Raw genomic sequence first — 12,140 nt, 5'->3', positions numbered from 1 at the left:
AACAACAGTAATTGATCTGTTGTGGTGATTCTACAGTTGCTATGGTTACACAACTACAGTAACTGATCTGTTGTGGTGATTCTACAGTTGCTATGACAACACAACAACATCAGTAATACAAACAAATGAGCCTATTCTGTAGCTTCCTATAGAGTATATTATACTGCAATGCACCACAGTTTACTGTAGTAAAAACTGAAGTATTTATTACAGTTAATCAGTTCACTATAGTTAATACTACAGTATGTTGGAACATTCATTAAGGAGATGTAGATACTATAATATAAACCGTATTTACTATAAATTACTACAGTATTTTTTCATGTCAGCAGGTTTAAAAGAAGTCAAACTCTCCCTCTCCATAACTCTCAGAATCAGACACTGCTCGGAAATATCACAGTATATGAATCTGATGGGGGAAAATATAAAATCCCCTACACCCAGCTCTGACCTGTGCTAATGTATGACACTGGTAAGCCATGAAATATAAAGAGTATTTAGCACTGATCATCAACAGAACGAATGTGTCAATGTGAGTAATAGCCTGATGTGTCCAGCAGGTGGCGCAGTGTATAGTCATATTGCTCTTTATTCACAAGCCCCATTCAATTCAGCTGCAAATGTGCTTTTATGAGAGAAAGAGGACAAAGAACACCAGAAAATAAGCCATGAACTCATATTGTGTACCATTCACACAACTGAAAGCACAGAAAAATATGAAAACAAACTAAAATGGTTGAGTTCAGACTTTCCCAAGACACACATGAATAATCGCACATCTGATTAAATAACACAGTCAAACACAGCCCACTGTAAATAAAATATAGGCCTTTTCAGCTTTTGCTACTTTAAAATGCTGTGCGTTGCGTCCATTTGCTGTGTAATTTTGTAAATGTACAAATTCTTCAGTGGAAAAAGTAAATATACCACCATTTTCCCCCAATGTACAGAGATTTACAGATGTGTCGTTTCTGTTTACAATGTCTTCTCTAATCTCTCCTATCACAGTGTAATATGCAGAGACTAAATATACAGTTTGTGTGGTCATTTCATTGTGCAGTGCAAAGTAAATTATTTTTAATTTGATGTGAATGTTAGAACGCTGGTCATTTATCTACACATATACAGCACAGTAATACACATGCACAAAGAAAAGAAAAAAGACATATACTTTTGGCTTAGCCATGGTTGAACCAGCTGTTGGGTGGGATTTTATTAATATTATTATGATTCATTCATTCATTCATTTTCTTTTCGGCTTAGTCCATTTATTAATCAGGGGCCACCACAGCAGAATGAACCGCCAACTTATCCAGTATATGTTTTACACAGCGGATGCCCTTCCAGCCGCAACCCAGTACTGGGAAACACCCATACACACTCATTCACACTCATACACTACGGCCAATTTAGCTTACTCAATTCCCCTATAGCGCATGTGTTTGGACTGTGGGGGAAACCGGAGCACCCGGAAGAAACCCACACCAACATGGGGATAACATGCAAACTCCACACAGAAACACCAACTGACCCAGCCGAGGCTGAACCTTCTTGCTGTGAGGTGATTGTGCTACCCACTGCGCCACCGTGACGCCCTATTATTATTATTAGTAGTAGTAGTAGTATTATTATTTTTGTTTCTGACTAGTGGCAGAGAGAAAGCTTGTTATGGTGTTGATGTTGCAAACTGGATTTTCTTATATAATGTTCATTTTTAAGTATATTTAATCATGTTTGTCAAATGAATCAGAACATTATTTAGCTTGTTTTAAGTAAAAACACACTTAATTTTGACTTATCATTACTAAAACAAGATGACTATATTTTGTTCTTGTCTAGAAAATGCTGACTGATTCAAGAATTTTTAGGTATTTTAATAGAAACTGCACAATAAAAGTAAGAGAAGCATTGTTTGCAGTGAAGCTTTGACACAGTCTACATTGTAAACAGAGCAATAGAATTAAAGATGGATGTAATTGAGTCAGTGTTCGCATCACATGCCGTCCCGTCTGGCGGGCTCGGTGTTGGGCTGCTGGACGGCGAGGGTCTGGTTCTGGAAGAGCGGCTGCAGGAACAGACCCAGCGTTCCCACCACACACACGATCACAAAGATCCACAGGAACAGCCGGTCCACCACCATCGCCACGTACTTCCAGTCCTCGATGACCTACAGAGAGAGAGAGAGAGAGAGAGAGAGAGAGAGTTAAAGCACACGTCCAATTAAAACCATGTTGATTTTGTCCGCTCACTTTGCTTGTCATTAAGAAAAATAAATCAGTTCATCCCTGTAATGTAAAATTGAAAACTGAAAATGCACTTCCTGTTTGTTTTCGGTGAAATTCTCAGATTAGCTCTGTCTGAGGTGTTGGGGGTGTCTAACATACTGCAATGTAAATTGTACTTTACTGCAGTAGTTTTATAAATGTGGACTTTTACTCTCCCTTGAGTACATGTTGAGTGCAGTATCGGTACTGTTACTCCACTACTGTCCTTTAACCTGCAGTCACTGCTTTATTATCTCCTGTCTATGGGGATTAGAAGAATCAGTCCTGTGATTCCTGCCCAATCAGACCACACATAGAAGGTAAATCGCCTCATACTGAACTTCCTCAAGACATGAGAGATTTATAACTGCAGGAAACTGTGTGGAAGCATTAAAAATGTCCAAGAAGATGTCCAAAATCTACACACAATGACCCAGAGACTGTTTATATGCAGGTCACTGATGAGAAGATGACGTATGTTTACTGTATGATGACCTAAATAGCCTTAAACACCCAGACGTCATCATGACGTCAGATTGATGTTGTACCCCAACGTTGTGGAGACGTCGCATTTTGTTTGGAAATGAAAACTGGGTTGACGTCAGAACTTAACGTCAGGCCGACGTCATTGTTTAATGTCCAACCCAAAATCAACGTCTAATGATGTTACAGCTTGACGTTGTGTGGACGTTACCACTATGACGTCTATCAGATGTTGGATTTTGGTTGTCATATCTGACGAATAAATGTCAGTGTTTGACATCAATATGACGCTGGTGTAAGATGTCAGCTCGACGTTGGATTTTGGTCACTTTATAACAACCTGAAATCAACCAAATATCAACATCACATTATTGGACATCAAAATAACGTTGTCATTAGACGCTGGCTAGACATTAAAGTTTGGTCACCTGACATCACGACCTAAATCTAACCTAATATTAACGTCTCATGACGTCGTGTGTCTGCTGGGCAATAACTAGATGCACTACAGAATGTTACGTTTACACACATCCGCTAATTACATGTAAAGGCATCAGCTTTATACAGCGTAATACTCACTACTCACTACTCTTGAGGACTTTGGTAAGCTCTACTTTAACTCATACTCTGAGTAATATTTACAGCAGATACTTTTACTCTACTTGCACTACATTTTTAGGTAAGTAATGGTACTTTTACTTGGGTATGATTTTTCAGTGCTCGCTCCACCACTGGTAATAACTCTCCCCAAACCCTTTTCCCCATCTTTCTGAAAGAACCGTCTACTTTACTACATCCAATCAGCTCGCAGTAGAAAAAACAAGCCACGCCCACTGTTTTATAATTTAATATTCCTGTTCTCCAAGAACTGCGTCACAGTAAAAATGGTCGCAGCTTCCGGCTCATGCTGACTTTAGTTCACACATAAATGAAAATTGTTTAGTAATCCTGACAAAACCAGGACCCTCTCTTATCTCCCCCCACCACATCATTCGACAAACTCAAAAATCGATTAATTCACAGTTTACCTCACACAGGTGAGTGGGCTTGACAAACCACCTGCAGAAAACACACTCTTTCATCTCTCTGTCACTTTAACCCACACTTGGCTCAGTTTAACCCATTGGTTTATTTTCTTACGCAGAGCGATCGTTTCTCTTCACAGGACCTCAGTGTGTCAGGTCTATTGATATACACTGGTTTAATGTGTTCAGTTTTAATCTAAAAAACCAGTCACCATTCACTGCCGTTATATAAATCACCACGGATTCAGCTCTGTTAAAGTTCTACTGAATGTCATCGTCTTGGATGAGCTGTGTGTGAGTAAATTAACAGGACATTTTAATTTTTGAGTGAACTATATCTTTAGTAGTCATTTAATAAAGGCAGTGTTAACAGGTGCTGATGGGTTGATATTGAATGTGCAGCTCCTCCATCTCTCAGACTGCTGTCCTCTTCACTTTCTGAAGCTCAGGATTATTCAGCACGGCTCTCATTGATTTCAGCTGCAGATCGATGCTCTTACAATGTGCTTTGGCTCAAGCGCTAATGTAACCTCTGCTTTATCCCACCTCTGTTTGCTAATTGCGTTTCTACTGAAAAAGAAAAGTTGTCACCTTTAAATTATATTTAGCTTTACACTGCGAAAAATGCCTGCGTCTAGTTTCTAGTCTAAATATCTGCAAATAAGAATCTGCCAATTGACCAATCAGAATCAAGTATTTCCAGTGTATTAAATAAACTCACACTCTGATCGTCGTCATTCCCCATCATGTGATCAGCAACATATCGAACTCCGTCCACAGCCTCCTGAATCTCAGATCCCCATTCACAGTGCAGCCTGTTCCCCTTCAGGTCCTGTCCATTATTCAGACCTTCAGCTCTCCGAGAGCCGAAATGCACTTTATTATACAAGAGTCCCGGAGAGGAAAGAGCTGACGCTGAAGACGCAGCCAGCAGTGCAGACGCAGACGAACACATGGCAGATCTGCGAGGATTATCAGCCAATCCAAGCAGACGGCGGTTCTGCCGCAGACGCTGGCGTGCCGAATGTCCCCGCGGTCTCTGCATAAACAGAAGCGCCGGCAGTCGCACCAAAAACACGATTTTCACCCACGCCGGCATGCTGTGGGTACTAGGTGAACGATGGTGCACGTTTAGCACACACACACTAGTGATAATAGAGAAGGTCACCAGAACCATAGTAAACATCAGGTACTTCCCGATTAAAGGAACGTCCAGGGAAGTCGGCGGCACGATTTTGGAAATCAGCAAGAGGAAAACGGTAAGCGCTAGAAGGACGGAGATACACAGAGTCATCTTCTCTCCGCAGTCGGACGGTAGGTAGAACACCAGGATGGCCAGCGAGGTGATGAGCACGCACGGGATGATCAGGTTGATGGTGTAAAACAGCGGTTTCCGCTTGATGATGAAGTCGTAGGTCAGGTCTACGTATGTGGCGTCCAGCGGGCTGACCGTCCGGCGGCCCGGCAGCGCCAGGATGTCCCACTCACCACTGGGCGTGAAGTCGTCCATGCTGGCGGCCTCCGACTTCAGCAGCAGGTCGATCTCGGTGTGGTCGTAGGTCCAGGAGCGGAACTTGAGCGTGCAGTTCTGCTGGTCGAAGGGAAAGTGCTTGACCTCGATCTTGCATGCGCTCTTGTAGATGGCCGGCGGGAGCCACGCGATGCTGCCGTTGAAGAGCACGATGGCATTGGTGAACACCGTCACCTCGTACGTGCCGTCAGCACTGCGGAGAGGGCAGAATTTTAGATACGCTACACAGGATTTCCACTTTAAACCAAATCCCTGAATCTGCTGACTAAAAAGCTGAAGTATAGTTCAGCATCGAGGTAAACACCTTCCCATCGGCACTGCGGAGCACACAGAATATTAGATACGCTAAGGTCCCCACGTTACGCTACATGTCGAATACCCTGACTAAAGCTGAATTTTCATGACCGTGTCCACGTTATTCTCAGGACATGTCCTCATGTACACAGATATTTTCATAAACAGAGTTTTCCCCACTCTCCTTTTAAAAAACATCTGTCCACACGATGATGCGAAAACGAAATATGATCCATGATTAGGGCACGCTGAACCAACAGGGGGCAGTAATGACACTGTTATGCTGGGTTATTACTAGGGCTGCGCAATATATAGTTTCAGCATGGATATCGCAGTGTGTGTGTTCACAATAGTCACATCACAGGATCTGCAGTGTAGAGTTGGGATTATTGATCAGCACAACAGTTGAGAATACATGAGATTTGTGGAGTCATTGCGAAGTATACCCATAACAGAGTCAAACTTCATCATTTGCATGTGTTTTAAAGGCAATTCAAGAGCGTTTAAAGCATTCAGGCACTAAAAAGAAGAATACTTTTACTGAATTATTAATACAATGAAGACTATAAAGGGTTATTTTACATTCTGGTATTCACTTTCTGCACCTGAATACTGTTCAACTCTATGGAAGCTCTGTTTATTTGACTTTTTTCTTGCTCTATTGTCATCATTAATTGCAATTCGTTTATTTTTATTTATCACAAATATCACAATGTCAGATGTGTACAGTATCGTGCAGCCCTTCTTAACACCAAACGAGGAATTAAGTATTTTCCTGGCTAAACTGCATACAAGCCAATGCCAAGTACGAACAGAAGCAGATCACCGTCCCGCGGTGCAAACGGCACAAAATACTCAATGCATTTGTGCTGAATGTGTGGAATTCGCCTCGTTCACCACTTTGTGTTTGTTGTGAATTATTTCTGAAGAAGACTATATTTAGTGCGTGTCTAGAAAATGCAGACTGATAATGGAGAAGTCTGGACTAGAAATAAGACACAAACTCTAAATAAGAGCAGCATTTGCAATGCAACAAGAGTGTCACTCACTTGTTGTACAGCACTATATCAGGCAGCCAGATGTGTCTGGAGGGAATCCGCAGCTTGTCGATTCCCTCATACTCCGCCGGGTCCCACGACAGACGATAATCATTCCAGTTCTGCAGATAATATGATGATATTCTTATTATTTCTCAGACGAGCCACAATCACACACTGGATTATGGCCTGATGAGTGAACGTGAGCCAACTGGAGATCAGTCTCAAGGACATCAGAGACGAAAGCCTCTTTAATTAATTAAGTAATAATTACGATCTGATGAGCGTCTGACACTGACCTGAGTGAGCCAGACGTTTGTGGTCATGATCTGCTCTCGTTCATTCTGCAAACACACAATAACACACAGACACTTCACTGATCAGTACACAAAAGCACAACCACTTCAGCAGCATTAAAGCACAGTCACCACACACACACACACACACACACACACACACACACACACACACACACACCTACAGTAATGCATAGAGTCAGTCTGTACTATACACTATAAAATATGCTGGGTCAAATATATGTGTGTGAGTGTGTACTGACCACACTGATGAGCTGTGCCAGAGACACCTGCAGCAGGACGGTCACTCTCTCGGTGCGGTTCAGCGCCGGCCGGATCAGTTTATTGTAGCGCTGTTTACCCAGCAGCCAGTTCATCAGACGCTCCTCTGAGTCTGCACACACACCACCTGCACACACGCACACACTGCACTCTCAAACTGGCTGGGTTGCTTTAACCCAGTGCTGTTTCCACATTTAACCCAGCGCTGGGTTAAAACAACCCAGCATTTTTTAGTGTGAAACACACACAATCTAAAACACAAAGCAACAACTCCAGCACTGCATGTATAACTGTCTAATAATGCAACTCAGTGTTGGGTCAAATACAGGTAAACGCATCGTTGGGTTAATTTTTAAAATTACATTTAAAATAATTTTTTAACCCAACAGTTCACTCTCTAAAAAAAGGTTAGGTTGTATTAACCCAATATTGGGTCAAATTTGGACAAATCCAACAACACTGCATCATACTCTCTTTGACACAGTTGGGTCAAATATAGACAAACCCATTGTTGGTTTAATTTTTGGAATTACATTTAAATGACATTTTTAACCCAACAGTTTACTCAAAAAATGCTAAGTTGTTTTAACCCAGCTTGGGTTCAATGTAATTAAGATTTAGGTGAAATCATTAAACTGTTGACTTTCTCTATATTTGATCTAAAGCTGGATTAAAACAAACAACCCAGCATTTTTATAGTGAAACACACACCTCCTAAAAAATGCAACCCAGCACTGCATCACACACAAGTCTAAAAACACAACCCAGTGTTGGGTCAAATATAGATAAACCCATTGTTGTGTTAAATTTTTTTAAATTAGATTTAAATGACATTTTTAACCCAACAGTTCACTCAAAACTATGTTGGGTTATAAATTTAACTAGAATAAAATATGAATATATATATAATATATATATATTTTTATTTAATAGAATTAATTTTTAAAGTGTAATTACAATTCTTGGGTTTTCTTTATTTGACCCAATTTTGGCTTAAAACAACCCAACTTTTTTAGGGTGAACTGTTGGGTTACAAGAGTATTTCAAGTTAAATACAAAAAAAAGCCCAATAATGGGTTTACCAATATTTGACCCAACATTGAGTTACTTTTGTAGAGTGTATGATGGGTTGTTGGTTTGTGTTTGAAGATGTGTGTGTTTTGCAGATATGATATGTATACAGATATAGAGTATAGTTAGATATCTGGACTAGACAGAGACACAGACTCTGAGTAACACAGCATTATTAGCAGTGATGATGATGATGATGATCAGCATCTCAGACTCTTGTGAACAGCTTCTGTGTAGATGCAGCTCATATAATAATGCTGAGACGCCGTGTGTTCTTTGGCATCTCCTGATTGGCTCTGAACATCAACACTTGAGGAGTTTTTATTGGCTTCTAATGAAATGAATGTTCATTACTGATCGCTCTAAGCAAACTTTCTTCAAATGAATTCTTTTTCGCCACACTTCAGCATCTTTACTATAGAGTAAACCCCAGTAAAGGCAGAATTAACCACATCGATGTTTCTCTGAGCTTTAAATGTGCTCAATTAATATTAATGAGCAGTGATCTGTGTTAATTAGAGACGCTCAGAGTAAGCACTGCCTCTGAACACACTAAACATGAGAGATGACCTGCAAACTAAAGGGGAAAATAAACAGAACTCACGCACAACACTGGGGGGCACGGTGGCTCAGTGGTTAGCACTGTGGCCTCACAACAAGAAGGTCACTGGTTTGAGTCCTAGTTGGGTCAGTTGGCAGTTTGCATGTTCTCCCCGTGTTGGTGTGGGTTTCCTCCGGCAGCTCCGGTTTCCCCCACAGTCCAAACACATGCGCTATAGGGGAACTGATCAACTAAACTGGCTGTAGTGTATGTGTGTGTATGGGTGTTTCCCAGTACTGGAAGGGCATCCACTGTGTAAATATATGCTGGAATAGTTGGCAGTTCATTCCATTGTGGTGACCACTGATGATAAAAGAGACTAAGCCGAAGGAAAATGAAGCACAACACTATTAAATAGCATTAAAATACACACATATATATTTTAGTCCTGTTACTCATGATCAAGGATAATAGTATAGTAGATTTTGTACTAAAATGTAAAAAATATTCATTAATATTATAAATAAATGAAATGGTGAGCTTAATATTAACATTAATTATTATTATTATAAATAAAAATGAACATAGTAGGCTAAAAATAATAATAATAAACTATAATAATATTGTTAATGATCCTACAATAACACCACTACACTGTAAAACACTCACTAAATTTACCATTATCAATACAGTACAGAAGAACGCCTAAATAAAACCTACATTTGTATTCATTCATTCATAGTGTTATACCAAGTAGCCACATTTGAGCTCAAATAATAATCATTTTACACTAATAGATGTCATTTATTTCTTATGAAAACACAGGAGGAGAGCTGGCAGTTTTCATGCTGTTATTATATTTGATTTGATTAATTGTGATGTGTATTAATTTACTATTATAGGTGATTTTCCCTTTTATTTCAGCTTTAGATATCTTAGAGGCTGAACTTCAATAATGGAACAGTCTGAAAGAAGTCTTCAGATGTTTTTATTGTAGTGAACGTGTTGATTTGAAGAATCTGTTATCAGCAGCATTATAGTGAAACTCTGGAGCGTGTGGACGAAGGACACTGTGAATTGATCCACGTATGCACTCGCTCCTGATAAATAAATCTATTTTAGTGCGCTCTGTAAATCAGGTGTGTTATTGTCCTCATTCTTCACTAACTGAAACACACAGGAGCTTTTCTCTGTGTCTCTGATTCATTAAAGGGTTTAGATGGTTTATGGGAACACATGTTCAAGTACAGGAGCTTTTCTCAGGAATTCTTCTTCCTTTACTCCAGTATATTTCAGTGTTGTAATGCTGCTCTTACTTAGATTTTATGTCTTGTTTCTAGTCCAAATATCTACAAACTCTTAACTCAGTCAGCTTTCTGTAGACCAGCAGTAAATATAGTGTTGTGTTCAGAAATAATGAGTCAAAATGAAGAGAGTTTCTCCTGAAAACAAGCTAAATACTCTTGTTTTTCCATCTGATCTTAGATTATTCTTCTTGCTGACAGATTAGCTCCAGATTTGGCTTCAGTGCTGAATAATGTATTGCAGAAATATATTGTAAAGCATGCTGTAGAAAACATTAATGTAAAAGAGATATGAGAGGAATGAACTCATATATGATGAACACTGTATCACTGTATCTGGTTCAAGACTCAAACCAGCAACCTTCTTGCTGTGAGGCCACAGTGCTAACAACTGAGCTACCAAGCCACCCCAAACAAAGTCATATTTAAATTTGTGTGTGTGTGTGTGTGTGTGTGTGTGTGTGTGTGTGTGTGTGTGTGTGTGTGTGTGTGTGTGTGTGTGTGTGTGTGTGTGTGTGTGTTTTGGAGCTTGGTATGATTACAGCTCATTGAGTGATTTGATGATGGCTTTAGCTTTTCTGGAGCGTCTCGAGACCCTAACTCTAAACTGCACATCTATAAACACAGGCTCCAGCATTAAACTCGATCCTCCTCCTCACTCCCCTCTGCTCACACTGCATGTGTGTTTTCAATACAAGCAGAAGAGCAGCCGTGTCAGACAATGAGAGTGTTTCATGACCACAGGCTGTCTTCATACACACAGAGGAGACTGACACACACAAAAACACGGCCTCAGATGAATATCAGACGCTGAATGAACATCACACACACACACACACACACACACACACACACACACACACACACACACACACACACGCGCGCGTTTTCATGAATAAAAGCTGAAAGCAATTCGTCTATGCATTGCTGTAGCTGATGATGTGCATGTCTGATCTACAGTAGGGAAATACACCTGATTTGCAGGATTGTTCTCTCACTGTTAGGTTTAATAAATAGCGTTTAAAATAAATAAAGTGCACGTTTAATTACTTAACCTCTATGTCTGAGGCTACTCATAAACGCACACTGAATGTCTGCTGAGGATACAAACACTATAATAATGGAAAATCGCGAGTGCACAGATAATGCAGATGATGTGATTAGTTAGTTTTATTATTTAAAAAGTTTGTGCACATTTAAATATTCGCTCTGTATGTCTTATACTACTCATAAACAGCCAGGTAAATGAACAAACGCACACTGTGGTGTTTTACGACTCGAACAATCGACAATCGCGCGATTTTGCTATTTAAATGCGTTAAAAGCTGAATGCATAGTCTGTGCGTTAGTTTATCAGATGATGTGCGTGTCAGATGTACTCATCAGTGATGGATGGAGTGTGTTTTACCCGGTGTGTGATGCAGGAGTTGTGGACTTACTTCTGGCGAGGCTGAGGGCGCACAGGAGGACGCAGAGCGCGCGCGTCATGGTGGATCCGACCTGGATTCTGCATCTCTTCAGTTCCATTCCGTCTCACACACACACACCGCCATTCATTCACACACACACACAAGCAGGAGTTCAGAAGAGCCAAGAGCACTGATGAAGATGAGGAGCGCTGGGACCGGCGGCGGCGGCTGCGCGTGTCCGTGCGCGTCTCCTCCATGCACGCGCTCGTCCGCCCGTCCGATACGCGCCACCGCACAATATTTACTGGTTAGTTGCTAGTTCTTCAGTGTATTTTAGTAGTTCACATAAGTTTCATTAGTTCATAATGATAATATACAGCCAGATAGATTAAAAATAACTCTTAATGCAGATAATTTATATCAATACATAAATCATATTTGTACAATAAAAAAGTTTAATAATAGATCAACGTTTCTTTTTAACTGCTCATTATGTAACCCTTCGGTCGGTATCTACAACTGTCTCTTAAAGAATGCTCTAGCGTGTTACCATAGCAACTATATAATCACCACAACAGATCAATTACTGTAGTTGTTGTGTTA

At 40.4% G+C, this 12,140-nt stretch overlaps 1 protein-coding gene across 1 annotated transcript; it reads right to left on the bottom strand.

Annotated features, from left to right (window-relative positions):
* Positions 1-457: 457 nt before the first annotated feature.
* Positions 458-11,665, bottom strand: chrnb4 (cholinergic receptor, nicotinic, beta 4 (neuronal)). Its single transcript, XM_056478814.1, has 6 exons — positions 11,568-11,665; positions 7,194-7,339; positions 6,934-6,978; positions 6,647-6,756; positions 4,494-5,496; positions 458-2,167 (listed from the first exon to the last, which is right to left on the bottom strand). Exons 1-6 carry the CDS (start codon positions 11,653-11,655, stop codon positions 1,994-1,996), a joined length of 1,566 nt encoding a protein of 521 aa, XP_056334789.1. The 5' UTR covers positions 11,656-11,665; the 3' UTR covers positions 458-1,993.
* Between the last annotated feature and the right edge of the window lie 475 nt (positions 11,666-12,140).

This window comes from Danio aesculapii, chromosome 18 (genome assembly GCF_903798145.1).
Source record: "Danio aesculapii chromosome 18, fDanAes4.1, whole genome shotgun sequence".
Classification (NCBI taxonomy): domain Eukaryota; kingdom Metazoa; phylum Chordata; class Actinopteri; order Cypriniformes; family Danionidae; genus Danio; species Danio aesculapii.
Note: the sequence above shows the minus strand (reverse complement) of the source record. Positions and strands in the feature narration are given on the sequence as shown.